The 27941-nt window shown below is 54.2% G+C and overlaps 1 protein-coding gene and 1 long non-coding RNA gene across 14 annotated transcripts in view; one reads left to right on the top strand and one right to left on the bottom strand.

The window, feature by feature from the left end:
- CELF4 (CUGBP Elav-like family member 4) overlaps window positions 1–27941 on the top strand; it is a 321108-nt gene that overhangs the window by 279672 nt on the left and 13495 nt on the right. For 3 of the 13 annotated variants that reach the window (XM_030925960.1, XM_030925958.1, XM_030925956.1), the window contains exons 4-11: window positions 9269–9394; window positions 9625–9704; window positions 10039–10182; window positions 11337–11484; window positions 13576–13725; window positions 17889–17954; window positions 19730–19813; window positions 25216–25299. In XM_030925960.1, the coding sequence (XP_030781820.1) occupies window positions 9269–9394; window positions 9625–9704; window positions 10039–10182; window positions 11337–11484; window positions 13576–13725; window positions 17889–17954; window positions 19730–19813; window positions 25216–25299 (882 nt within the window). Of the gene's footprint in view, window positions 1–9265; window positions 9395–9624; window positions 9705–10038; window positions 10183–11336; window positions 11485–13575; window positions 13726–17888; window positions 17955–19729; window positions 19814–25215; window positions 25300–27941 lie in introns of all 13 variants that reach the window. The other 10 variants (XM_030925959.1, XM_030925954.1, XM_030925953.1 and 7 more) reach the window with 7 other exon arrangements.
- LOC115895490 lies at window positions 8087–10033 on the bottom strand. Its single transcript, XR_004055683.1, has 3 exons — window positions 9898–10033; window positions 8775–8858; window positions 8087–8343 (listed from the first exon to the last, which is right to left on the bottom strand). It is a non-coding gene; the product is annotated as an uncharacterized LOC115895490 (long non-coding RNA).

Genomic DNA, 27941 nt, shown 5'->3' with positions numbered 1-27941 from the left:
TGTATTACTGTGTGTGTGTGTTGGGGTATATGTGTGCCATGTGTATTGGGGGGTATATGTTGGGTATATGTGTGGTACATGTATTGGTATGTGTGTGTGTGTGCGTGTTGGAGTATACGTGTGGTGCATGTATTGGGGGTGTGTGTGTGTGTGTTGGGGTATATGTGTGGTGCATGTACTGGGCTCTGTGTGTGTGTATGTTGGGGTATAGGTGTGGTGCGTGTATTGGTGTGTATGTGTTGGGGTATATGTGTGGTGTGTGTATTGGGTGTGTGTGTGTGTTGGAGTGTATGTGTGGTGCATGTATTGGTGTGTGTGTGTGTGTTGGAGTATATGTGCGGTGTGTGTATTGGTGTGTGTGTGTGTTGGAGTATATGTGTGGTGCATGTACTGAGCTGTGTGTGTGTATGTTGGGGTATATGTGTGGTGCGTGTATTGGTGTGTATGTGTTGGGGTATATGTGTGGTGTGTGTATTGGGTATGTGTGTGTGTGTGTGTTGGAGTGTATGTGTGGTGCGTGTATTGGGGTGTGTGTGTATGTTGGGGCATATGCGTGGCACATATACTGGTGTGTGTGAGTGTGTGTGTTGCTTCTCCCTTCTACCACACACCCTTTCACACTCCCTGCTTTTGCACATGCTGTTCCTTGGCCTGCAATACCCACCCCTTGCCTCTCCCACAATGCAAACCCTGCCCATGGATCATTCCAGGTCCAGCACAAGCCTTTTAGGTCTTTCTCAGCCCTTCATACCCACAGGGCTCATCAGTCCATGCGCTGTGCCCGCACTATGTCCAGTACCTACTCATCTCTAGGGAACACTCATTTCCTACCTTCTGAGGATTTCTGAAGGTCAGCTCCTTGTCCCTTGCACCCATCACCATGCCAGGTTTATAGCAGCCCCACCCCCAATGCTCATTGAGCAAATGGATTCATTTATTCATGGCAATGTGTATTTATTGAGCATCTACTACATGCCAGGCCATTTAGGAATTGGACCTTGCTGCATGAATGAATGAACATAGACATCTCATTCATGGAGGAGAGAGGTCAGGGGGCATGGAGTATGGGTGCCTGTGTAGCCCCTTACATGGCATTACCAGACTTGGCTTTGTCTCAGAGTGGGGGGGAGACCACAGGGTTTCAGCAGGGTTTCAGCAGGGGAGAAACAGGGTCTGCCCTGGATTTTAACACCCCCTTCTGCAGTTCTATGGAGAGCAGACAGCAGGGGCTTGGGTGGGTGTCAGCATCGAGGAGGTGACCGTCGTGCTTGGGTGGCTCCAACCTTGGGGGAGAAGGAGAAGGGATGGCGGACCCTGAAGTATCTGGAAGGCAGCGCTGGCGGAAGGAGTGCAAGTGACAGGGACTCCAATCTCCTGCCTCTTCCACCCCAACATCAAACAGCACCAGGCCTGGAGGGAGCCAAGCGGATGAAGGCCAGCACTGCCTCCTGGGGGCGGGGCAGAGCCGGTGAGGGTCTTCATTTGCATCCCATTGGAGGCCCCCAAACACATCCTGATCCCAGCAGCCTTTGATCTGTTCTGATGTCTCCTTCAGTCTTCTTCCCAAGCAGGAAAGCTTTTATCCTCAGAGTCGGCTCCCAGCCCAGCTGTGCTCAGCTCTGGCTCTGACACAGTGTGGTGGAGGGAAGGGGAGTGCATCGCTCTCCACTGGCTGAGCCCTCCTGAGACCTGGCCCATGGTGACCCTGTGTCCCAGGTGAAGGGACTGGCTCTTGGGAGGATGGCCAACCTGGTCACATAGCTGCAGGTTCTTGACTCTGGTGTGGACAGTGGTGCTGGAAACTGTCTACGCCGACCTGATTGGGGGTAATTGCTGGGTTCTCAGCCTCCAAGAATGGGGGTGCAGATCCCTGTCCCTATCCACTGCATCCCTACTTAGAAGGCAGTTCTGCTACTGTATGCTGCCCCCTGGGGCAGTGAGGTGGCTCTACAAGGGCTGGTAAAGAGGAAGAAAAGGAAGCCTCTGGTTTTGGGGTGGAGTGGTCAGGCAACCTCGAAAACTGCACAGATGTAGATTCAGATGAGTCGCTCATCCCTTAGGAACCATGGGTACTTGACAGACATGGGGATTGGGAGAATTCGTGGAAATGGCATGTAGGGATGCTCAGTCCCTTTGGGGGAAATGTCTGTTTTTGCACAACCCAGGTAGACCTCCTGGTGGAGGCTGGAGAGCATCTCAGTGGTTCTCAAAATGTTGCTTTCTTCTCTGACTGACCTGGGCTGGCATGACTTTGCTCAGTTCGATGTCCCTGGGGGTCCTCTCTACACTCCCGGGTGGGGGAGTGGGTATCACCCTTCTGCCAACTGGGGTCCCCATGGGTGAGCAGTAGTAATGGTTAGAACATTCACAATAACTGGCACTTATTGAGCCTTTTCTCTGTGCCACGCACGTGCTAAAAACCTCATTTAATTCCGGACCCGCCTGGGGGGTTATATGCCTTGCCCGAGCCTGCACAGTCAAAATGTGGTGGAACCAGGATTTGACAAACAGCCTCAGTTATTATCTGGAGGACACCCTTGGCCCAGCCCTCCTGTTGAGTCAGGTGTGTCTCCCTGTCCCTTGCTGCTGAAGGTCCTCCCTGATCCACAGGTAAAGTTAGAGAGGGGGCATTTCCTTTGCCCTCAGAGTCACTGCCTGTGGGCCCAGAGAGAGTAGAAGATCCTGGAATCCAGGAGGCAAACTGGCGGGGCCACTGCATGGGACGACCCTGGGCTCCAGCCTCGGCCTGGCAGCTGAGGAGCAGATTCATGGGGTAGTCTGGCCTCCGGGCTCTTGCCCAGCCCCTCTCACTCCCCAAGACCCAAGGCTCCAAAGCAGGAAAGAGACCCCCAGCTCTGTCATCATGAATATCTGGCATTTTCTCTGCAACCCCAGACTCCTGCCTTTGAGCTTCCAGGTCTTCTAGCAGCCTCTCTGCCCACTCCACCAGCCACTAGACCTAAAAGCCATGTACTCCCCACCCTGGTCCCTGACCCTAGGGTTCTCCCCAGCTCAGTAACCACCCCCCCCCCCAACCTTCCCTCAGCAGCTGGAGGGAAGAGAATAGTAAAAATCTACTGCGGTAATAAAAGGCATTAACCATCTGAACACTTGCCCACAGTGCCCCTGCAACCGTCTATCCTTAAGCAAGAAATATTGTTTAATGCTGATGATAATGAGTGAATCAAATTGTGAAAATTAAACTGGAATTTGAGCATTAGCGCCAGGATGCTGGCATTTGGCGAGTCAAGTGATACTGCTGTTACCTCCCTCCTCACCACTCAGGGGCCCACTCACCCTGCCCGGCCAGCAAGATGCTCCCCACGTGGCTAGGGTGGGGCAGCAGAGAAGGCACAGCCCTGAAACATCCCCCTTAGGGGTTTGCCCTAATCCTGAGACTCCACTGAGGGTGCCCTGGGTTCTCCTTTTAAAATACAAATCCTTTCAGCCTGAGCCCCATCCTGCCCTGACACCCTGAATAGAGTGAACTCAGGAGTTTTTGTCTCCCTCGTGGAGGGATCCATGGGAGGATGCAAGAGATTCTGGCAACCAGATTCCATTGTCTTTTCATAAGCACCTATCACTTCCCCGGGTGTCACCCAATGCTTTTTATAGGTTGTGAACCAGAGCTCAGAGTTAGACTGGGGTTTCAGGAAAATTAAAAAGAGTCCTGAAGTCAAAGGAATGGGTGATGTATGTGTTGGTGGAAAGGAAAGCAGGCAGGAGGCAGCTGAAGAAGCAAAGTCAAGCCTCCTCAGAGTCCCCTTCTTGCAAAACTGCTTGGAGCAGGTGAAAAGGACAGTCAAAGGCGTCCCTCCACCTCTCCGCCTTTGCTGAAATTCTAGTGTGGGCCTGGAGTCCCTGCATATGTCCCATGCACATCATAACTCCAGCCCACCTCCTCCTGGAAGGCATCAGGGTGTAGCTAGTTCCTCCTTCCCCATCCAACCTCTTCTGGCCTGCATCCCAGAGTTACTGGATGTGTTTATCAGGCCTTTGTTCTCTCACCAGGGGCTCCAATGTAGAGGCTCTGGGCCCACAGACCAAAGACTCTGGATTCTCCAGGGATCTCAGAGCCATGCACAACCCTTTCTCCCCAACCCATTAAAAGAGAAAACCCAGAAGCGCTCTCAAAACTCATCTCAGATCCTCTGTTCCGACAATTCCCAAGCACACAGTGAGTGCTCACTCAGTGCTCACTGAAGGGGTGGCCATAGGAGAGACCCAAAGTATGTCAGGGGTTTTGTCCAGCCCCTCCTGAGGTGGCTGTAAGCACCTTCACCTGACACAGAACTGGGGGCTTCTCCTGTCCACAATTTTATCATCTTCCCCCAGCCCCAGCTCCTGCACAGGTGGGGTGGTGAATACAGACTCTGCCTACTCCCCCATGATGGTTAGACATCTGGGGACAAAGAGCCAAGCTGCCCTCTCTGGGTCCAGGCAGGGCTTGGATGAACACCCACCTCCTGTTGCCCAGCCCTTTGGGGAGTCACACTCCTGTTCCACAGAACCCTAGATGCTCCCTCACATCTGCAGGCACAGACATGATTTAAAAGAGCAGATTGCAGCAGCAAGGGCTTTGTGATCATGAAATCAAGGAACCCCGTGAGGCTGGGTTGAGTCTAGGCTCCAGCTATGGGCAACCTCCTGTGCATCCTGGGGCTCTTTCTCCGCCCCACCTTCCCCGTCTGAAAAAGCATGAAACCCTTGGTGTTATCTGGGGTCCTGCCCAGTTCTGCCACTCGATGGCCTTGTTCATCCAGGTGCAAGGACAGCAGTTCTTGGGGCCACAGTGTGGCAGCCTGCTGGCCTTTGTCTTGTTTGGGCACTTGTGTATTGTGAATGGCCTGTCTCTCCACCCGGATGCCAGCTCTGATGAGCAGCTTCGTCTCTCTTGTTTACTGCTGTAGACGCAATGCTTGGAACAGTGTCTGGCACAGAGAAGGCGCTCAGTGAACAGCTGTTGAGAGACTATAGAACATGCTTCCCTTGCTCTGCCCCTTGACCAGGAGGAACCCACAAGGCCTCCGTCCCCTCAGCCCAGGTCAGCAGATTTTGTTGTGCTCAGTTTCCAACTCCCAGGGCTGAGCCTCTGACCTGAGCTGGGCTCTGTCAAGAGAATTCTGGGCTCCCAGTGCCAGCCTCCAGTTGCTCATCACATCTCTGGGCCCCCAGGGGTCTCAGCGACCTCTCACTCACTCTTCAGCCGTCCCCTCACTAACTCTGAGGCCACTCCTTGCCTCACCACTTTGGCCCAGTCCAGCAGCACCTGCCTGAACGTCTCTTCAGAGGGGCAGCTCCCCAACACCCCAACTACAGGAAGCAACAGCCTCAGGGCTGAGGGCTCACCCAAACAGGGGGGCCACCAGAGCCTCTCCATTACCGGGGTCCCAGCTCAGGCAGCTGGGCAGCGACCAGGGCCTGCTCTGCCTGTACCAGGAATCAGGGGCTGTGTGGATGGAGAAGGGTGGGCATGGGCTGGGAAAACGGAGTCATTCTCCAGGACTTGCAAAACTGGCATCAGACCCAAGACACCAGCCAAATGGTACCGTTAGTTACGTGATGCAGCCTGAGACAGTGCCTCAGGAAAGTGGCCAGAAAGGAGGTGGGCAGAGGGGGTGGGAGACAGGGAGATGTCATCCATCTCAGCTGGTCAGCCACAGCCTCAGAATCTAGTCCAACCTGTTGCTTCAAGTGTGTTCCCCATCATGAAATGTGGATCCTCTGACTTCTCCTCTTTGACCTCTGCCCCCTCACAGTAGGGGTGACCCTCCAGGCCAAAGCAAGGCAGGACAAATGAAGGGCAAATAGCACTACATTTCCTCTTCCTCCTGCATGGAGAAATACAAGTAGGGGCCATCGCCATGGTAATTACCTCTTGGCAGGCACTGGGACCCTAGCCACCACCATGACAGAAGCATCTAACCATACCCCTTTCATAGATCCCAAAACTCAGGTGTGGAGCAGGGGAGCGGGAGTGGGAGTCAGTGGGCCTGGCCCTGAAGAAGGTCCACTGGTGAACTCAAAGTCCCTTCAGCCCCTGGTCTGAGAGACAAGCCTTAGAATCACTCGTATAAGTCACAATACCCAACTGGAGGATGGTGTAAACTGAACGCATTTGAGGATCCTAGAAGCAGACATTTGAGTTGGGTGTGGTCAATCCATGACTACCTGGAGGAAGTGGGTCTGAAGCTGGGTTTCTTTGGTATCTTGCAGCCCTCCAGAAAGGTAAGGGTGGCTGTAGTTTCCCTGGGGAAATCCAGATGGGGAGGAAGAGGGGAGCCTGGCCGCTTATATGTTTAGAAAGGACTCGAGAAGGAGGTGCTTAACTGAGAACTGCACAGTAAAGGGAGATTTCAGGGGAGGGGAATGAGGAATTAGGAAAAAACAAAAAAACCCAAAACCGGCAAAAAAGGAAGTGGCTGGATAGAAAGGCACATGTGGATGAATTTTAATGCAATCAGAAAGCTGTCATAGCAATAATAAAGGAATGTATTCAGACGTCAGGAGAGGAGAAGGCGAGGAGCTGCGGTCTCCGCATGTAAATCAAGCTTGGGCAGAGGAGGTGCCTTCCCTTTCTTTCCTTTTTCTGTCCAAGTGAGGAAGTGGAATTTTTAGCAAGAGGGCCAGGGATTAGCAGGGGCGGGGTTCCATTTCTAAGTCTTTCTAGAAACCCTATTCAATTGAGCCTTTAAAAGGCACTAAAGGTTGAGGGGGAGGTAGGGGGAACACTGGGGGCTGTGCCTGGAGGGAAGAGTTTTAATTACTCCACAAAAGAAGGAAAAGCTCCCATTTCACTTCCAGTAAATTGCTGTTGCTGCTTCCAGGAGTCAAACATAAGGGCTCCCCAGTCTGTCCTCTGTCTCTGTCATCTTTCCCCCCAGCCCTCTTCTCCCAGCTCTTTGCCTCTAATTCTCTTGTCTATGTTTCCTGTCATTTTCTCTCCCCCGCTCCCTTTCTGGGCTGAACTCTATCTCCTCCCATCCCACTTCAGCTTTTCTCTTCCACCCTCCCTCTCTCTCCCTTCTCCTTGTGCCCCAGAACCTGGAGCTGGAGGGGGGAGGCGGGTAAGGCTGCACGCAGAACCCTGGAGATGGGGTGGGAGTGTGCCCCAAAGTCTTGCCAAGCCAAAGGAGCCAGAAGAGCAGCTTGAGGCAGGAAGTGGGGCCAGGGCTCTGGGGTCCAGAGCTTTAGCTGAGGCCCACCCTGTTGGAGGGCCAGCTGGTGTTTTCTGACCCACAGCTGGTAACAGGGATCAGCAACTGTACCCTACAGGTTGTGGAAGGAACTGGGACCCGGCACCATGTCATAATGGAGAACTGGCCCAGTGTTGAGTGCATCTGGACTGAGTAGTACCAGCAGGGCAGAAGGCAGGAGGACTCTGCAGGTGGCTTGTGGAGCACAGGGGCCTGGAAGCTTCCTCTGCTTTGCTTCAGAACCCGGGACAGCCCCTCAGCTCTAAGTGAACTCCCCTGGCAATTTGGGCAAGGTGGGGGTTCTCTGGCAGAGAAGGTAATAACCACCTTGGATACAGAAGGACACAGGGTCCTTGAGTGCCCATGTGTTCAGAGGAAACCATGAACACGTGGCCATTTGCAGTTTTGGGGTCTGCATTTCTGCAGCTTTGGCTGTGTGTCAATCATGTAATCATCCACAAACATCTAGTGAATGCCTGCTGAGTGCAGCCACCCCTGGGACTCTGTTCCAGTTCCTATGGCTGCATACCAATTTAGCCCGAAACTGAGTGGTGTAAAACAACCGTTTATTTTGCTCATGGATTCCGTGGGTCAGGAATTCACAGGGCACAGCATGGAAGGCCTGTCTCTGCTCCAGGATGTCTGGGCCTCAGCTGGAAAATTCAAAGCCTGGGAGCTGGAATTAGCTGAGGACTCATTCATTCACATGTCTGGTGGTTGATGTTGACTGTCAGCTGGGGCCTCAGTTCCTTTCCATGCGGACTCTTCTGCATGAGCTAATTGGGGGTTCACAGCATGGTGGCTGGCTTCCACAGATCTAACAGGCCCCCGAAGCAGAGCCAAGTGGAAGCTGATCTCTTTTATGACCCAACCTCAGAAGTCACTTGGCATCACTTCTGCCATTCTTTTTTTGTTAGAGCAGTCACAAGCCCCACCGAGATTCAAGGGGAAGGAATATGCCCCCCAACTCTCAGTGAGAGGAGTGGCAGTCACACTGAAGTAGCAGCATGTGGGCTGGGGGTGCCTTCTGCAGTCATTCACCAGCTGCCGCAGGTCGATACAGGGTGCCTTGTCTCCCTGAGCACACAGCATGGGGTCAAAAAAGCACTTCATACTCGTCCCAGGTGTGTGGGGGCTACTGAGGCATCTTCAGGAACAGGCGCCCCCAAAGTGCCCAGGGTCGAATTTTGCAGCGTGAAGAAATAGGAAGAGCCAGACGAGGAGGGAGTATCCAGATGGAGGAAAAAAACATGTGAGATACCAAGGAGGTGCGCCCTGGGATGGCACAGGGCGGGCAGTCATTCATTTTTTATTCCCCTCATCACTGAATGGAGGGCCTCCTATGCTCCAGGCACTGCTGCTTCAGCAGAGAGACCTGGTCTCTTTCCCCTGTGAGCATCCCAGGGAATGGATGGGAAAGGAGAGCTATACGGAAAACCGCAAAGCAAAGCAGTCATTGTCCTTTGACATTCCGGCCAAAGGGATGGGGGGCTGAGACAGAGTAAGGGAGAGGTAAGAAGGAGCATGGGTGAGGAGGCAATACTCAAACTGAGATCTAGAAGAAGAGAAGGACTGGACCTTGTGATGAGTGCGCTCCAGGCAGGGGAACAGCATCTGCAAAGGCCCGACGGCAGACCTGCCAGTTGTAATTCATTTTGGTGCCTGTGGAGGATAGCGCGTGAGAGGAGGGAGGAGGGGAACGCAGGCTGCCTGTGTGCCCGTGTGCTCTAGTGAGGAGCCAGCCCAGGGCTCTGCTCCTCAGGGTGCAGCCTGCCCCGCAGGCGGGGAGAGGCCGAGTCGCTGCGATCCAGCTCCTGCCTGCCACAGCTCTCTCCGCACCTGTCCCGCGGCTGTGCGCTGCTACCCTACCCACTTCTCCCCCTCGCCCCTCCCGCTCCGACTAAGCCCCGCTCCCGTACCCCTCCCCGCACTCCTTCCCCGCCGGCTCCGAGCCCCAGCCCCGCCTCCCCGGCTCCTCCCTTTCCCTGCCGCCCTCCCCCTCCGGCCGTACCCTGCTCCCGCGCAGCCCGGTCCCTGGCCCGGGTAAGCATCTCCTAATTTTGTTCTAGAAGATAGAAAACTCTTCGTGGGCATGCTCAACAAGCAACAGTCCGAGGACGACGTCCGCCGCCTCTTCGAGGCCTTCGGGAACATCGAGGAGTGCACCATCCTGCGCGGGCCCGACGGCAACAGCAAGGGTGCGCGGGGCGGGGCCGGGAGGGATGCCCGGGAGGGAGGGGCGAGGCGGAGGGAGACCTGAGGGCGCCTCTGAGTCTCCCGGGCCGTCGCCGTCTGTCTCTGGGCTTCTTGGGGTCTCTTTCTCAATCTCTGCCTCATCCGTCTGCGTTCACCTGGGATGCGCCCTCTCCTCCCGGCCCCTCCCTGGCCCTGCTTCTGGGTCCCAGCTCGGCCTCTCGCGTCCCCGCAGGGTGCGCCTTTGTGAAGTACTCCTCCCATGCCGAGGCGCAGGCAGCCATCAACGCGTTACACGGCAGCCAGACCATGCCGGTGAGTGCTGGCCCCTTGGGGTGGGGGCTAGGGCAGCGGTGGGCCGAGACCCCAGGACCCGCCGCGCTCCGCCGGCAGACAGGAAAGCCTGACCCTTATCCCCGGGTCTCAGACAAGGACGTGAAGGCCCAGGGATGTTAAGGAACTGGCCTGAGGTTACCCACGTAGAAAATGCCCGCAGTGGGGTTCACACCTTATTCCCCTGGGCGAGCACCGATGCCGCCGTCTCCAAAGAGCCGCGAGGAGCGGGCGGGGTGGGCGCAGGCCAGGGGCACCGACAGCTGCGGGCGGAGGCTCTGGAGCAGGTGGGTCTCACGCGCCGCCCCGGCCGCAGGGAGCCTCGTCCAGTCTGGTGGTCAAGTTCGCCGACACCGACAAGGAGCGCACGATGCGGCGAATGCAGCAGATGGCTGGCCAGATGGGCATGTTCAACCCCATGGCCATCCCGTTCGGGGCCTACGGCGCCTACGCTCAGGCAGTAAGTGGCAGCGCGAACGGGCAGCGGTTCTCAAGCTCACTCCCCTGGGAGCCCCAGAGAGCAGGACACGTAACCGAAAATTCTGCTCTATCCCTCGCCCTTTCCCTCCAGAGTGAGGAGGGGCCAGGAATGAACCCATGAACCCGGGGAGTGTAACTTCAGAAGGGTTTGAAAGAAGGCTGGCCCAGTTGGGGTGGCTGCCAGGAGGATGTGGGTTGCTGTCTTGGTTCTAAGGGGCAGAGCTGAGAGAGGCCCCACAGAAACGTGGGTTACCCTGAGCCTTTTCCCCTCAGCCAGATCAACGTTGAACCCTGGGAAGCGCAGATGAGAGGGGGAAGTTCAGGTCATTGGTTGCAAACAACCCCCACTCCATGAAACGGGACTTCAGGCCTTCTGGTCTCTCCTGGCAGGGCTCCTGTGAGACGCCCTAAACCCTTACACACCCACATTTCCGATATCCCCTCAGGCCTCTGGCCCACCTACTTCTTTCTTTCTTCCACATGTGAGCCCACTCTGTCAGCCTCTCTTGGAGCTGCCTCCAGACTGGTAACCACAGCTGCCATGTGGGTGGCACTGAGGCCAGCCACGGTTCTGGGTCTGAAAATGCAGGCTTACCTCACTTCTGCAGCACTGTCTGCCTTGGCCGCATTCCGCAGCCTCCCCTGTCTGCACTCACCTTTGTGACAACACTAGGGGTGCCTGGGGTTCTATTCATAATTCTCCTGTCACTTCTACCAATAGACTCCAAATTAAAACCATTCTGGACAGAAACCTGTGCTACGTTAAGTTCTGCAGAGGCTCATCCCGCATGTCTCTAGTGCTTTGGATGTCACTTCCCCACAAATGACAGGCCGTACACAGGGCTGACTAGCACCCACGGAACCAGTCTCTTTCCCTGCCCCTAACAACAACTTTAGAGTTCCAAAGACCCTAGCATTACTTTTAAATATAGTCATCTCTCAGGGCGGTGGACTCTAATAGCTGTTGAGGTACAGGGCAAGAATGGAGAGGCATCAGGGCTTTCTGGAGTGGGAGACTGTCTGGGGTGTCTGGGGCTCAGAGCCTGGGAGGTTAGTCTCCAGGAGCTGAGGCCCCTGTCGGGGAGGGATGCCCCCTGGAAGCACGTGATATTTTTTCCACTCCCTCTGCCCCAGCTGATGCAGCAGCAAGCGGCCCTGATGGCATCAGTCGCTCAGGGCGGCTACCTGAACCCCATGGCTGCCTTCGCTGCCGCCCAGATGCAGCAGATGGCGGCCCTCAACATGAATGGCCTGGCGGCCGCACCTATGACCCCAACCTCAGGTGAGCTGGCAGGTGCCAACACACGGTCTGGCCTGGTGGGAGAACAGCTGGCCCCAGGCTGGGACCTAATTTCAGCTATCAGGGGACCATTCTGTGGCAAAAGCACATAGTGTCTGGGCCCAAGAGGCCTTGCCTTCTGGCAGTTTGTCTCAAAAATGTTCTAATCCCTGAAGATCCAAGGGAAGATGAGATGTGGGACCCATGCAGTCTAGGGTGTGATTTCAGGGTGGGGTGGCTTTCTCTCAAGCTGTTTAACCTTATCAGGAAACAATGTATCTTGATCTCTACTAACAATAGAGACCTGGAAAGAAATTGACATGAGGACACCTCCCTACGGTGTCTATGAGGAAAAGAGCCTTGGGCATTCTGTGGCCTTGTTCAGTCCCTGACCCAAGCACAGAAGGAACCCATTTGGGTATTGCTTTTTTTTTTTTTTTCCATTTCCCTTTAATGCAACCTAGACTCACTGGCTTTTTCCAAGACAACTATGCAACAAGCTAGAGAGAACCACAAGAGTTATCAAGGGGCAGGAATTTGGAAATGACCCAGCTCACAAATCATGTTTTTGATTGAATCTTGGCTATTGTCCATTCCAGTGAGTCTCAACTGTTGCAGTTATGCCCCCGAATCCCCAGGACATCTGGCAATGTCTGGAGACATTTTTGATTGTCACAACTGGGAGTGGGGATTGCTACTGAAATCTAGTGGGTAGAGGCCAGGGATATTGCTATACATCCTACAGTGCACAGGACAGCCACCACAAGGAACTATCTGGCACCAGATGGTAATAGTGTCAAAATTGAGACACTCTAGTCTAGTCCTAAGGGCTGGTCCTGTACCCCAGGCTCTCATTCACTGAGATCCTTGGCTCTCTGTGCCTAGGCCACAGCAGCAACTTTCCTAACATCTGAGAGATGTTCCTTTCCCAGCTGAAAGCCACAAAAGACTGTGTCATCTATGGGCTCAACTTGAACACTATCCTTCACTTCTGATCCCCAACTTCAAGTGATACACATGAGCCCAGGCAGTGGGCCAGCCTCAGGTCCATGTTCTCAGAGGGACCCTGCTTCCTACATGAGAGGAAGGCCCTTTCCAGCCTCTGGGCTTTCAGTACAATCACCATAATATCCACATCTCAGGTTCCACCGACCTGGCATAGGAAGGACACAGGATATTGTCATTTGACCCCAACTTTATTCTCACCATCATGACCACTACTATTGCTTCAACTGGAGGAGGCCAAGGTGTCTTCTTTGTGTATGAGCTAGAGCTGACTCTGGGCTCTATAACAACCTCTCTGCCTCAGTACAAGAGAATGCCAGAATTAAGACCTACTCCATCTGAGCAGAAAAACTTCTTCCTGGAGAGGCATATCAGCTCCCCAGTGACCAAGTAAAGACCAGCTCATCCAGCCTTAGCTGGAGAGAGTAAGAGCACTGAAAAAGATTTAAGGAGGGCCAGGTATGGTAGCTCATGCCTGTAATCCCAGCATTTTGGGAGGCCGAGGCAGGTGGATCACCTGAGGTCAGGAGTTCAAGACTAGCCTGGCCAAGATGGCAAAACCCCAACCCTACTAAAAAATACAAAAAGTAGCCGGGCCTAGTGGTGCATGCTGGTAGTCCTAGCTACTTGGGAGGCTGAGGCAGGAGAATTGTTTGAACCCAGGAGGTGAAGGTTGCAGTGAGCTGAGATTGCACCACTGGACTCCAGCAACCTGGGCAACAGAGCAAGACAAAAAAAAAAAAAAAAAGGACTGAAGGAAGACCAAGTGTGGTTACAGTCAAGGGCATTGAGAGTAGTCTATGTGCTGTCTAAGGACAAGCGATCAGGGTCAGAGAAATCTTCTTTAGGCAGGTGGAATTTGGACTCTGCCCTAAAGGATGGATACAGCTGGAATAGGTGAAGTCACTTCATATAGGGAGATAAGCCAAGGCATGGGTCATAGATAAGATTGAGCTGGTATGTGAGGTCCAAGTCTATCCACATGTCCTTGGAAACAGTTGAGTGGAGCTTTATGGGTGGGCCTTCCTCACCTTTGTTCTGCTTGCCTCCCCTCCTCCTTCACCCTTCCATATCCCTGGAATATTCCAGGTGGCAGCACCCCTCCGGGCATCACTGCACCAGCCGTGCCTAGCATCCCGTCCCCTATTGGGGTGAACGGCTTCACCGGCCTCCCCCCACAGGCCAATGGGCAACCTGCTGCAGAAGCTGTGTTCGCCAATGGCATCCACCCCTACCCAGGTAAGCACATCTGTTAGCACTTATTTCCCTATGCAGCACATTCTTTATCCATGCTGTCCCTGCCCTTGCTGTTATAACAAGATGTGGCTCCTGCCCTCTGTCCATTCCTTGATGAAACCCCAAGTGTGATCAGAGAGGGGCAGCCTCCCATCTTCCTTCAGGGAACCTGTGATGGAAGAAATGAGACCCAAATCCTACCCTTGGGGATGTGTCATTCTGATCTGGGAGACAGAATCCCATTCCATATGCTCCCTTAGGAAAGAAAGGAGGCTGGGTGCAGTTGTACAACCATGTAGAGAGAGATACCAGTAAGTGCAAAATAATTGAGTGTCAATTTAACCTACAAGAAGTAAGGGGATAGAAACTAGAAGAACAATCAGGGTTAGTGTTAAGTAGGAAAATACTTTTTGGGAAGGAGTGGAGGGAGGTACAACGATTGGCAGTCTGTCTAGTACAGACCCGTCGAATCCCTTGCTGTACGCAAAAGCGCGATTAGCACCCTGGACAGCTCAGCACCACAGACAGCCCAGCACCTTGGACAGCTCATAGACTCTTATCAAAAACTCTGCCACACAGAAAGATCCAGGAGGCCTGCTCCTGATCAACTTTGTTCCTCAAACTTAGCTGTCCTCACAGGGTGAGAGTGGCCAGTTTACCTGAAGCAACTCTTCTCCCTAGTCTGGAGAATGGGCTGCTATCAGGGCAGGGAAGCTGGGCCCAAAGCCCTGTAGTAGACTGCAAGGGCAACATGCTCCAGATGTGGAGAGTGCCACCCTGCTTCCTGGAGGGCAGAGGATGAGGTTAGAGTCCCCGTAAGTATCAGTAAGTACTCAGTTTGTGCTAGGAAAGGGGGGCCCAAGAAGGAGGGCAGGACATGGACCTATCACCTGGGAAGTCAGAGTCCATTGGGAACACAATCTAACTCTGCAGAAAGATGAGACAATAAGGCAGAATTAAGTTTGATCAAGAGTGAGTGTTCTCAGACTTGAAATGCTAAAGATCCCAATGCATGGAGAGTTCTGTAGGCTGAATAAGCCCAAAAGAGCCTCCCCAAGGAGGAAGCTATCATCGAGCTTTAACAGATGGGCAGGAATTGGTGAGGTAAAGATGAACAGGGAACACCCTCCTGTGGAGGGACCTGCCTGGCAAGAGTGGAGCTGGTAAGGAGATTGGCACACAGGGCTGGTAGGCCAGCCCAAGGTGGATTGGCAGCAGGGGCTGGGTCCTGTTCCCCATTCTCGGTGCCCATCAGAATCCACTGTGGGGCTTTATATAACCACATAAGCCCAGACATTCTCGTTTCCCTATCTGGAATGCAGACCAGGCATTTGTAGTATATACAAGTCCCACCAGCAGCAGAGTGCAAGGTCAGTGTACTAGAGGGAAATAGAGGAGAATTTCCTGACTTTGAACTTGGAGTTGTCCTTGATCCCATTCCCCATTCCAGAGTTTGCCCCATAATATACTCCTCAGTGCACCAAGAAGAGGCCAGAGGAGTCTAGAGAGTGAAGTGATGAGGCTCTAACGATCTGGAGTGTTATTTAAAGATGATGACCCCAAGCTGGTAGGGAGGCAGGATGGAGCTGGGCAAGCTGGGGGTGGAAGAGAGCCCACCAGTCTCAGGCTCATGGGCTGGGAGGTGGCATCCCCAGCACATCTGGGTGTCTTCATTTCCCACCCCTTCCTGCCCACAAGCCCATCTGGATCTCTGGATCCTGATAAACCTGCTCCTTCCCAACCCCCTCCAGCATCTGTGAGCTATTTCCCTCATGGAATTTGGAAATGTTTCTTCCCCCATTTGTAACAATCTGTCACATCTCATAAACAATTCCCTGCCAGAGCAAGAGGGAGGGGGGGATGGGGGGAAGGAAAGGAAAAAAGTAGTACATTAAAAAAATTAATTTACCATCTTTAAATGCAGAGTTTGGACTCACTGTAATGAGCGAGATCCTTCAAAATGTTCACTCTTTGGCAGTTACTAATGAGGTCGTTAGAGAAGTAGAGAGGGTCTCATAAATGCTTTTCTCTGCTTCCTAGCCCCAGGTAGCTTTTCTGATCTCCCCTCTTGGGTTCTTGCTGGATGCACACAGTGTGGCCTTTATTGTCATATAAACACCCTTGAAGGGGTGGCTCCTGCAAACATTAAAGATTGTTCATTCATTCTTTTCATCATACTATTTGCCAGATGCTTATGACGTTCCTGGCACTGTGCTGGAGACTGCCATGCAAATCGTGCAGGTTATATTTTGCATAAGGGCACCAAGCTGTGTGCCCAAAGGAAGGGGCACCCTTTTCTAATTTGCACAAACATACTGCATGGGTGAATAGCTGGAAAGACCAACAGCACAATTTGGACATGGTTCTGTCTCCATAGAGCTTAGAGGCTGGCAGAGGATAGGGGCAGAGGGAAGGCAGAGAGGAGACCACCCTGCCAGGCACATCACACTGAAGAGCCCTCAGCTCCAGCCTCTACCATGGGGGAAATAAAGGGATGGGGTGTGGGACTGGGACAGCCCCAGGCAGGAAGGAGGCTGCATTGTGGCTAATCTTCAGCTCCCCACATCTGAGCAGAGCCCTCGTGGGTCGGACTGCCCTGCCGCATCCTGCTCCTGGGGGCTATGGAACCTACTGTCCAGTTGTCTCTACGGACCTCTGCCCCAGGCTTTTCCCTGGGTGCCCTTCAGGCCCAGGTGCTCTTTTTCTTTCTTTCTTTCTTTTCTTTTTTTTGAGACGGAGTTTTGCTTTTGGTGCCCAGGCTGGAGTGCAATGGCATGATCTCAGTTCACGGCAACCTCCACCTCCCGGGTTCAAGCGATTCTCCTGCCTCAGTCTCCTGAGTAGCTGGGATTAATGGCGCCCACCACCATGCCTGCTAATTTTTTTGTATTTTTAGTAGAGACAGGGTTTCACTCTGTTGGCCAGGCTTGTCTCAAACTCCTGACCTCAGGTGATCCACCCACCTCAGCCTCCCAAAGTGTTGGGATTACAGGCATGAGCCACTGTGCCCAGCCCAGGTGCTCTTTTTCTAATGGAGGTTTACTGAGATACTCAGGGAAACATGCTCAGAAGGGAAGCTGGGGCACTGTTCCTAGACTAAAGATCCCAAAGCCTGGCAGAGCCAGTTAGCTTAGCTGGCCTGAGTTGACAGGCGGATAAGCCCAGAAAGTTTCTTCCTGCCACCGCATGTTATCTGGTTTTCCCTCAAGCATCCTAGGGTTCCATCCTCCCTCTGGGCAGTCCCTGCCTCTACCACGTCTCTGGGCTTCCAAGGCCAGCCCACTCCCACATTAGTCACCAGCAGCCTTGGTCAGCAAAACCAGTGCCTACTGCTGGCCCATGCTTCAGGCTTTTGCCCACAGCTTCTGCAGAGACAGCAAAGGCAACAGAAGGGAACCAGGCCTTTCCCTCAGCCCAGCTTCCCTGAGTTTCTTGCCAAAGTATCAGTTCAGGGGACCTCTCTTCCCACTGGGCGGGAGACATCCCAGGGTCACAGTGCTGGAAGACAGGAGGAAGGTCCTTGGTCTTCTGGTTCCTTGGTTCTGTGGGCAGCACCCCTCTCTCAGTCTGCTGGGAAGACCCCATTTGCGTAACAGGTCCCTGCTGAGAGGAGCTTGGCCATGGGCTAGGGGTGAAAAACTTCCATGCCTGGTGCAGCTTCCCTGACAGTGAGGGCAGGTCCCTCTTTGTGAGCAGGCACAGTGGCCCAGGAGGACAAAGTAGTAGTGTGAGGCCTTCTTGCCCTTTCTTTCACCCTTTAAGGGCTGTCAGCCCCCTCTCCCTTTCCCCACAGCCCTTATGCGGGGCTGGGCCCCTTGTGTGTCCCCCCAGCCAGCATCTCAGTGTTGAGGCTGCCTTGGCATCTCCTCCCCAGCCCTCCACAGTGCTCTGCATGAGCCCCCATCTTACCCCAACCCTAGGCCAACTGCAGCCTGCATCCCCCAGCCAGGGTGGCCAACTATCTACTCTGCCAAGGATGCTGGGCTAGGGAAGGTGACCCCCAGAGGGTCCAGGCACTCAGGGTTTCTGTCTCAGATGCCCTGCCCCAGGGCAGAGCCTGCAGTAGCCAGAAAAGGCAGTGCAGCTACATCATTGTCCTCATGGGCATAGGGGGAAGGGCCAGTGTGGTGGGCACTGCTGACCTCTGTCCCCTTGGCTCCCTACAGCGCAGAGCCCCACCGCCGCGGACCCCCTGCAGCAGGCCTACGCCGGAGTGCAGCAGTATGCAGGTCGTTAGTATCCACGCGTCCCCACGGCTCCTTCCCCAACTCCGTTTATCTCTCCACGCCTATGACACCAGTGCCCCCTCAGACCTGGGGCCAGCACTGCATGGGGTGGGGAGAGAGAGTGGAAAGAGGGAGGGCTGTGCTGCCAGAGATCCTCCAGGCTGCCTTCTTGTCAGTGGGCCACCTAGTGTGCCCCTGCAGTGGGGGTGGGCAGAACTTCAGGCGAGTGGGCAGGCCAGGTGGAAGTTTTGCCCTTGCTGGGCAGTTACTTGTCTTTGAGGCCAGATTTCCCTTCCCCAAGGAGTTTCCAGGGCCAGTTTGCCCAGGAGCACCAGGTCTGACAACAGCACCACAGGTGAGGCTGGACCTGGGTGTGCCCACCACGGGTCACAGTCACTGGCCCGGGAAGCACAGATGCCTGGTTTGAGAGAAGGAGGTCCTCTAGAAGAGATGCCGTTTCCCCATCCCCTTCCTCACACACAGGCAGCAGGATGGGGTCCCAGCAGGTGTGACAGGGAACAGAGGAAGAGAGGTGGGAAGGGATAGCCTTGAGTGAGCAGAGGGTCTGGGGTCACTGAGTGCAAGCCGAGCTGTCAGCCAGGCTTCTCTCTTTCTCTCACCCCTGGATGACACAACACCCCATCATCGTCCCTGCCTAGCCTGTGTCCTACTGCCTGACCTGATCAGGGTCTCTCTTCCCTGTGCTTAGAAGAGCAAGTGCTGTCTCCCATGAGTGCAGTGGGGCTGCCCGGCAAGGGGTGAGGGAACTGAGGTGAAGCTGGCCTGGCACATCTGGAGCCCAGAGGAGGTGCTGTCACCTCCTGGGTCCCCTGAGCTCTGACTTCAGGCTCTGCTGCTATGGGAGCCAAGCCAGGCAGAGGAGGGAGCCGGCCACTCCTGTCCTACCTCGGGCCCTTTCCAGTTGGACAATCAGTTTTATCCAACTCAGTTCTCTGCTCCTGGGGACTACCCCTGGCAGGCTTCCCAGAGGCCAAGTCTATACCTCAGGTGGCCGCCCACCTCCCACACAGGTGCCATTTGAGCTGGAGTGAGGGCCTGCCAGCAGGAGTCAGCTGTGGCTCAGAGAAGTAGGAAAACCTTCCTGTGGATTCTAGGTGGGATGGGGTGATCTTGCCCAGGCCATTTTGGTGTTTTTAATTATCCATGATTGTGTGTTATGCACACATGTGGTTTATCCACTATTTCAAATTCAATTTGCCTCCCCTGGAGCACACACAAACACGTATGTATGCATGTAATGCACGCACATGTGCACACATGTACACACACGTGCATGTATGCATGTAATGTATGCACACGTGCACTAACACCATGTACACACATGCACACACACCCACACATACACATGTACATACATGTACACACACCCACACATGTGCATGCACACATGTAATGTACACACATATACACATACACCCCCACAATGCATATATGCATGTAATGTACACACACACGTACACTCACACACATGCATGTACATGTGTAATGTACACACACACATACACATACCCACATGTACATACATGTATGCATGTAATGTACACACATGCGTACACACACCCACACACGCATTTCCACTCTTCACCTTGCAACTTCTCTGTTAGTCCAGGAACTGAAAGCTGGCTTTGTCCTAAGTGGCCGAGTGGCAGGGCGCTTTTTGGCTGATCTGCTTTTACTGCCTGCACTGAAATCTCTCTCTTTCTTCCTGCTTCCACCCTCTGCTTTGTCGCCGGCTCTTGCTTCTTGTCTTGGGCCTCCAGCAGCCGCCTACCCTGCTGCCTATGGTCAGATAAGCCAGGCCTTTCCTCAGCCGCCTCCAATGATCCCCCAGCAGCAGAGAGAAGGTGAGTCTGCAGGCCAGCTCCTGGGCCCCTCCCTACCCCAGTTGTCCCCAAAGAGGCTGCTCACCTGGGCCTTGGGCTGGGGTGTGTGTTGGAAAAGTGACCACGTTTGTGTGCTGTGTTGAGGTGGGCAAGGGAAGACAGCAAGGCTGTGAGGAGTGGCCCTCTCCAACTTAAGGGTAGAGGTCCACTTCTTGTGGGCAGCTCTGTACACCAGAGTGGTGTCCGGCCTAGGGCAGGGGCCTGAACAGAATGCCCTGAGTGCTGGCAGGTCCCACACAAGGCACCTTGCCTACTCCCCTCAATCATTGCTGCTGGCCTGACACAGAGCTCACATATTGAAACCTTGGTTTATGAGAACCGCTTCTGAATGGTTGGGTTTGTGCTTCTTCCTTGGCAAGCCCTTGAACTATCCCTTAAACAGAACCTAGCAGAGGTTAGGCATGTGTGTGCCAGTGGAGGCCTTGTCCCTGACCCAGGGAGTTTCTGATCTTCCAGAGGAGATAGAGGCCCATCCTTGGGGGTTTTCACTGGAGGGCCCACCACTGTGTTCCCAGGGAGCATAGCTGGGAGATGAGACTCCAACAACATGGTGGTTTGCAGAACCAGCTCTGATAGCTGCGTACATTGAGGAAAAGATGGTAACCAGGCTGAGAGGGTCAGGAAGGGAAGCCCCAGAGGAGGTGGGGTCCAAGAATCCCCCTCCTCTGGTGGGCAGGATTTGGCCAGTGGTGAGGGTGGGGAGAAGTAGGAGGGCTCGTGGCTGAGGGGAATAGGAGAGGGAGATGAGTTTATTACCCACAGAAGCTGTGCCCTCTGAGTGACCAGGAGAAGCAGGTGGAGCTCCCAGGGCAGGACTGCGTGGGCAGGATGAGAAGGGATGATAATGCCCTAGTGCAGGCCTAGTGGAAGAACGGGGTGATCCTGGAAAGCTGTGTCCAAAGGCCCTGGTGTAAACAGGGCAGGACAGCAAGATCTTTGGGTCAGTTGCCAGGGACCACAGAATGCCAGTCAGTGTCTTCCCGTCTCAGTGCCTAGGGATCCACATAAGCAGGAAGAGAGGAGGCTGGATGAACAGGCCCACCCCCTGGGGCTCTGTGGGCCTGCCACAGAGAGCTCAGCTTGAGGGGCAGGACACTAACAAGGTCCTGTCCTCTCTACCCCTATGGAAACGGTCACTGGGTAGTGAGGCACCAAATCTGCCCCTGGCAGCCCCTGTGGTCAGAGCCTTCCGGTGGCTTCCAAAAGCCTGACTCATAGCCCCTGCAGCACAGTGTCCCGGAGCCCTCCGATGTAGATTAGTCCTGGAAAGGGCCTCAAGAGTCTGCTGGTCCAACACCATTTGACAGGCCCCAGTGCCAGACAGGTCCCTCAGATCCCAAACAGGTGCCGCAGGCTGTCTGGCTGAGAGCCTGGCCTTCAGAGAAAACCCTTTTGGGTGGGACTCTGGCACCTCCTTCCCCTGTGACTCTGAACAAATCACTCTATCCCCTCAGCCTCAGTGTCCTCACAGCACAGTGAGTAGAGTGGGGAGCATTCTGTGGAGGGGTGTGAGGACCAAGCTGGCTGAGTCTGCCCCCAAACTCCATTCTGCAAGTGTCTGTGCACACCGCCCTTTCTTTACCAAGCTACCACCCCTTCCAAGGCTGTGCATGAGGCATACCGCCCCAGCTCACACCCAGCAGGCAACTTCTGAGATCGGGGGCATCAGGGCTTCCCGTGCCCAGGAGAGCCAAGTTACAGGACCCAGAGGGGTGCACAGGAAGGCCCAGTCTGTACCCTGCCGCACGCTGCTGCAGCTGAGGGACACTGGGCTACCACTGGTGAAGTGGGGGTGGGGGTGGTCCCCTCATTGGGCTGCAACCCTGGGCCTACCCTGCCCTTGCCTTCCCCACAGTCCAAGCCTTCATCAATCAGACCAGGGCCACAAGGGGTGGGATCCAGGAGTCCCCATGTCGACTGCTCCAGGTCCAGAACAGAGAGCTGTGCCCACAGGCCCTGATATTTTTCTCCCACTGGTTTCAGGCCATTGTCAGCTCCCTGAGTCACTCTGGCCTGTTGGCTCAGGAATCTCTGAATCCTGCCCCACCCCTCACACGGCTACAGGTCAATGCCACCCTGCCCAACACACATGACAGCCCCTACTGCAGGCCTTAAACTCAGGCTCCCATGGGCCCTCCTGCCCCTCTCCCACCCTACACTCTGCACCATCCTGTGCATGTAGCTCTGAACTCCTTATTTCTTCTCTCCATCTCTGAGCAGCTGCAGCTCCTGCCCCACTACACCCTGCTCCCTAGTCTAGGCCCTCTGTGGCCAGTCCTGTCTCCAGCCTCTCCTTGGAGTGGTGGGATCTGCTGCCATTGTCCCCATTCTCCCAGGCCATGGTGCATGGGTTGAGCCACCCCAGGGAAGCAAGGGATGGGGAAGAGTAACACACCAACAGAGCCGCACAGCATGGGTGGGTGAGGGCATGGCACTGAGAGTGGTTGTCAGGAAGGCTTCTGTGGGTCTGGAAGGATGAGCAGAGGTTGGCAGCACATAGAACTGGGGAGGCAGGTGGTCCAGGCGGGGGAGGGGGAACAGCGGGAGCAAAAGTACAGCTGCTGCAGAGTCCAAGGTGAGCATGGGGCCAGGGAGAGACAGGTGCAAGGTGGGCTGGAGCCTGGCCAAAACCGTGTCCCACAGAGTTGTCCAAGTCATGGACAAGAAAGAAGGCTGTGTTCCTCCAACCCCGCCAAGAGTTGGCCTTTTTATGTCGTGGTCCCCTCCCCATGAGGAAAGTCATGGAAATATCAGGATATTCTGGTGGCAGGGGAGGACCCTTCTGCCACCTCCTCATCTTTGAGCTAAGCCTGAAAATGGACAGATGCCTGAATTCCCCAGAGGCCATCTGCCCCACAGATTGGACGAGGTTACCCTCAGGGATGGCTGCCGCAGTGGCTCTGCCAGGGCTGCAGGGTGGTCAGGGGTAGCTGTTTTCTGTCTCTGCAGCTCCGCTTCACTATTTCTCAGAAGGCTAGCCTGGACCAGATTGGTCTCTAAAGTCCTGCCAGCTCTACCATCTGCATGTTCTGTCATCTGTGAATGAGGGAGTGCAGACGGGCTTGGAGGTAGCTGGAGTTAGACAGCGTGTGGACTCACTGTCCAGGGGAAGGGACTAGAGCTGCTACCCTGGCTTCTTTGTCAGGCGTGGGCTAGAGAGTCATCCCTGGGGCTCCACCACATACCGTGCACATGGGATTGAGCCTGTGGGCCCTGTCTGTGAAGGCTCCTTATCTCTAAGGAGAACAGATAGAACTTCCACATAAAGCAGCTTGCAGAACTTGAACTTGGAGCCAGGGCCCTAAGTCAAGGCAGGTGTCAGCCTGGGGTGGAGCAGTTAGGGCCTGGAAGAGTGAGGATGGGAGGAGGAAGGAAGGTGTGTGCGGGGCTGGAGGGGGCTGGGCAGGAGGACGCAAGAAGGAGCATGCCCCTGGGAGCAGCCAGTCTGGTTGGAGAGGAAAACCTCCAGACATAAAGGAGAACGAGCCCCACCCCAGAGGATGGAGTGTGGATTCGGGCACAAGCAGGGAGAGGCCGGAGGTTCTTTCAGAGAGGGAGGGTATGGGGAGCTGGGGACCATCAAGGGCACATTCACAGGGCATGAACCAGTGGGAAGACAGCATGGTTGGAGGGGACAGGGTGAGGGGAGGACCACCAGAGCTCAGGGGTATCCAGCACCAGGAACCCCTGGAAGGGGGTGAGGGAGCACATTTGTGCCTGGTTCTGAATGCGCCGTCCCCTGGCAGGATGCCTGGGAGCCAGCAGTCCAGGGAGGGGAGGCCGGAGGGCTGGGTGGGCAGAGGGTGCAGGGTGAGCAGCAAGGAGGGAGGAGGCCAGTGGCTCCTTGGGCAGCTTTAGGGGTTGGGGAAATTTTTGTTCTAGGCTGTGAACCTTGAGGGAGTAGAAATAGATGGAGAAAAGGAGGAGAGTGGAAGGTAGAGGAGCAGAAGAGAAGGTGCAGAGTCTCTAAATCGAGTCTTTGCTCCAGAACTGGGTTGTCTGGCAGCCTCACTGCTCCTGGAGAACAAGGACGGTTGGCTCTGGCTGCGAAAGCCACGCAGCAGCCCACGTCGGTGCCTTACAGCCTTCACTGTTCAGCTCACGCCTAGGTTTCCAGCAGCCTCTGGTCAGAACCTTGCTTCTTACACAGCGCTAGGTGCAGCTGGTTCCTTCCCATTCCCACCACAGCTTGGATGTCATCATTGAAATGACCACAGGTCACTTTAAAAGATGAAACTATATGTGGCATATGCCATGTAAGACACATCTTGGAACGATTTCCATTTCAAAGAGTTAAAATTGAGTGTTTTGACTATTTCAAAAGAAACAGGTAAATAGTTATTGGGAATTTTAGAAAGCTAAAGCCCTGCTTAGTGTTCAGGGAGTCTGGGGTATTGAGGTTTTTTGGTAGCAAGAGGGAGAAAACTCACACTATGGAGACAGAGAGGCTGGGCTCATGTCCTGGCTCCAGGCCCCTCCCAGCTGTGTGTGTTTTGGCAGGTGACTTAACCTCTCTGGGCCTCACTTCCTCATCTGTGAAGTGGCAATGATGATAATAACATCACAGGGTTGCTGTAAGGATTAAGTGAGTTAGGTACATGTAAAGAGCTCAGAACAGCCTGACACATAGTTTGTGCTGCCGAAGTCACAGGGCTGTTACTGTGGTAACGAAATGAAGAACATTCATGTCATGAGGCTGGAGGGTTTCCTGGCTAATCATAGAGCCTCGGTTGCAGCCCTTCCTACGCACCTATACAGGAGGAGGCAGGATAAATCTTGGTTTCCTGGGTGTGAGGAACTGGGCAGGACAGTTGGGCCATGAGGGGCAGATGAGAAGGAGAGGCTGCAGGCCAGGGGGAGGATGGGCACCCAAGTCCTAGAGTCTGAGCTTGGCCTGCGAGAGGGGAAAGTGGGGTGTCTCCTCAGCACAGGACACAGCTGCCCCAGGGGATACCCTGGTCCCCCCAGAGCAGGGGCTAGGCAGGAGGGAGGCTTCCCGGATCTCCCGGGCCTTCCCTATCCTCAGCAACTGGTTTCCAGAGACACAGCAGTAGGTCGACTCCGCCTCTGGCGTCCTAGGGTTTCCAAGACTCTGCTACAGATCCATTTTATAGAAAAGGCAGCCAAGGCACAGAGAGGTTTAGTGACTTGCCCAAGGGCAGAGCAGAGACCGGAGCTCAGACCTGGGGCTCAGCATCCCTGCCTCTTCTGGGGCTCCCTTGGATCTGGAATGAGACCCCCCCTCCTAACCTTGCCCCCACCCCTCCCTGCTGTGCTGCCTAACTCGCTCACCTCTCCTCTGTCTCTCTCTTCCCCCACCCCGCCATCCCTCCTCCCCCGCCCACCCCCTCCCCTCACCGCAGGGCCCGAGGGCTGTAACCTGTTCATCTACCATCTGCCCCAGGAGTTTGGGGACGCTGAGCTGATGCAGATGTTCCTCCCTTTCGGTAATGTCATCTCCTCGAAAGTGTTTGTGGATCGGGCGACTAACCAAAGTAAATGCTTTGGTGGGTAAAGATAACAAACCAATTAGCTTCACCTAGGACAGGGCGGTGCTCACACCAACCTACTGGTGTCCGACTGCTTTTAACCTGCTCCTTCACATTGCCCCCGCCCCAGCTGCTCCATGGCCCTTGCCAGCCTCATCTCACCCTTCTCTCTCCCACTACTCCTTTTGCTTCTTGGCTTTCCCTACCCACCCCACCTGGCTCCCCATCTCCCACTCCCAGTCCAAGAAATGGGTTTCCTCTTCTAGCCAAATTCCAACCGACTGAGAAGGGAAAGGGGCCGCTTTGAGCAGGGGTAGGAGGGGCAGCAGGCAGAACCCAGCCACACCCATTCCCCCAGTAGCCCCTCTCCTCTCATGGTGAGAGTGGCCTGGCCTGAGCCCCGAGGCTAAAGCAGAGCGTGACACCTGGACAGGGCAATCACCGAGCCAGGCCCCTCTCCTGCCCGCCCCTTGGCCTCCTCTCTCTAGCTTTCTGTCCTGCCCCAACTCCTTCTCTGTCTACCCTGCTTTTTGCTCCCCTCCTGCCCTCCCCACTCACCTGCCTCAGGCCACCAGAGGTGGGTATTGTTGAGGAGTCAGGAAGAGGAGACTGGTCCCTGCCCTCAGGAAGCCTAAGCACTGAGCTTAGATGAAAATTATGTTTACAGCAGTGAAATCTGCCAGGCACCTAATAATGAAGCGACAAGAAAGGCAGATGGATATAAATACACAAAAAGAAAGGGAGGGAACTCCAGGTGGGGAGAATTGGATGAGGAAGGCATGGGGCTGGGGTGAGAGGAGCCAGAGGACAGTGAGACTAGGCACGGGGGTGCGCTGTCTGTGTTTCCACTACACAGATGGGGATGCTTCGTGCAGTGTAGTAGGCAGTGGAAGCGGTGGGAGATCCTTGAGCCGAGAGTAATAAAAATACAGTTTGCCGGAAATGTGCTCAGGGCATGGTGTTAGATGGGAGAGGGAAAACTTGGAAGCATCCAGAAGTATGGCTGTCAGATAAAATATAGGATGGCCAGTTAAATTTGAATTTCAGATAGACAAAGTATCCATTTTTAGTATAAGTATGTACTTACAGTAAAAAAGTATTTATTGTTGATCTGAAGCTTAAATGTAACTGGTATCCCGTGTTTTTATTTGCTAAGTCTGGCAACCCTATCTAGGAAGCATCAGACCTCCTCCTGGAATTTCATTTCACCCTCTCTTCCACTCCTCCTTGTTGCCCTCTGACCTCCTCATCCTTCTCCATCAGCCCTTCCTTCTGGGCCAGACCCTTTCATAAGTCATGAGGACTGAAGAGTCCAGGCCCCAGAGAGCCACATATGGAACCAGAGCCGAGTCTGCCAGAAACTCAGTATCTCCAGGCTGACCCCCAGATTCTGGGGCTGGGAGGAGAGAGTAGGAGGCTATGTTGCCAGGGAACCCAAGTCACAGCTTGGGGGTGGTGGAGGGGAGAGGAGACAGGAGTGCAGCATCAGGAAGCACATGCTAAGGAGTTTCCACTCTGGAGTCCAACTTTCTGGAATCATGAAAGGCTTGAGGATTCAGAACATGTTCCCCAAAGTAGTCAAGATCTTTGCACCATTGTCCCTTCCCCTCTGGAGCTGCCACAGGGAACTTGTGGTCTTTCAATGGCATGGAGTTGCCCCAGCAGCTCATTTCTCTCTGGGTGTGGAAAAACAAAGCAAAAGCAAAAGACAGAGTTGCGGGCCTCCACTCTTTGGTATTTCTCCTTATGAATTACAATTATGTACGTAAAAACAACAAGCTGGAAATCAGTTGCATCTGCTCTTTAAGTAAGTCCCAAATGTTACATAAATGAGAAGAGCACTGCTGAGAGCCCAGGAAGCTCTGGGCGCCTCTGTTGGAACAGGTTTAGTCTCCAGCCATAGCCAGACTTGGCTCATTTGCACTGTCCCGGGTGTGGGTGCAGCCCGGCTTTCCAAAGGCATTTCCTCGCAGTCTACTCTAAGCACTATCCTCTTCAAGCTGTTAGCCCACTTAAATTAGCCAGGACTACATTTTTTTCTTCCTGCTTTTTAAAGAAACATTCTTTGTATACTAATCTAGCTCTCCTCTCTTGAACAAATTTCTGATGTCAAGCATACCAGCCCTGAAAAAAGGACAGACTCCTGAGATGCTGGTCCAGCCCAGCTGTTCCTGGTTAAGCCACTTGGGTTCTCTCTCTCACCAGGCAGCTGAGCTTTCTGCCAATAATATCACAGAGGCCTTTAAAGTGAGACCTAGGCTGGGCGCAGTGGCTCATGCCTATAATACCAGCACTTTGGGGAGGCCGAGGTGGGCAGATCACTTGAAGACAGGAGTTCGAAACCAGCCTGGCCAACATGGTGAAACTCCATCTCTACTAAAAATACAAAAATTAGCTGGGCATGATGGCGGGCGCCTGAAGTCCCACCTACTTGGGAGGTGGAGGCAGAAGAATTGCTTGAACTCAGGAAGGGAGGTTACAGTGAGCCGAGATCACACCACTGCACTCCAACCTAGTGACACAGCAATACTCCGTCTCAAAAATAAATAAACAAAATAAATACATAAACAAAAATAAAATAAAGTGAGACCTAACTTCAG

This window comes from Rhinopithecus roxellana, chromosome 21 (genome assembly GCF_007565055.1).
Source record: "Rhinopithecus roxellana isolate Shanxi Qingling chromosome 21, ASM756505v1, whole genome shotgun sequence".
NCBI lineage: Eukaryota > Metazoa > Chordata > Mammalia > Primates > Cercopithecidae > Rhinopithecus > Rhinopithecus roxellana.
Note: the sequence above shows the minus strand (reverse complement) of the source record. Positions and strands in the feature narration are given on the sequence as shown.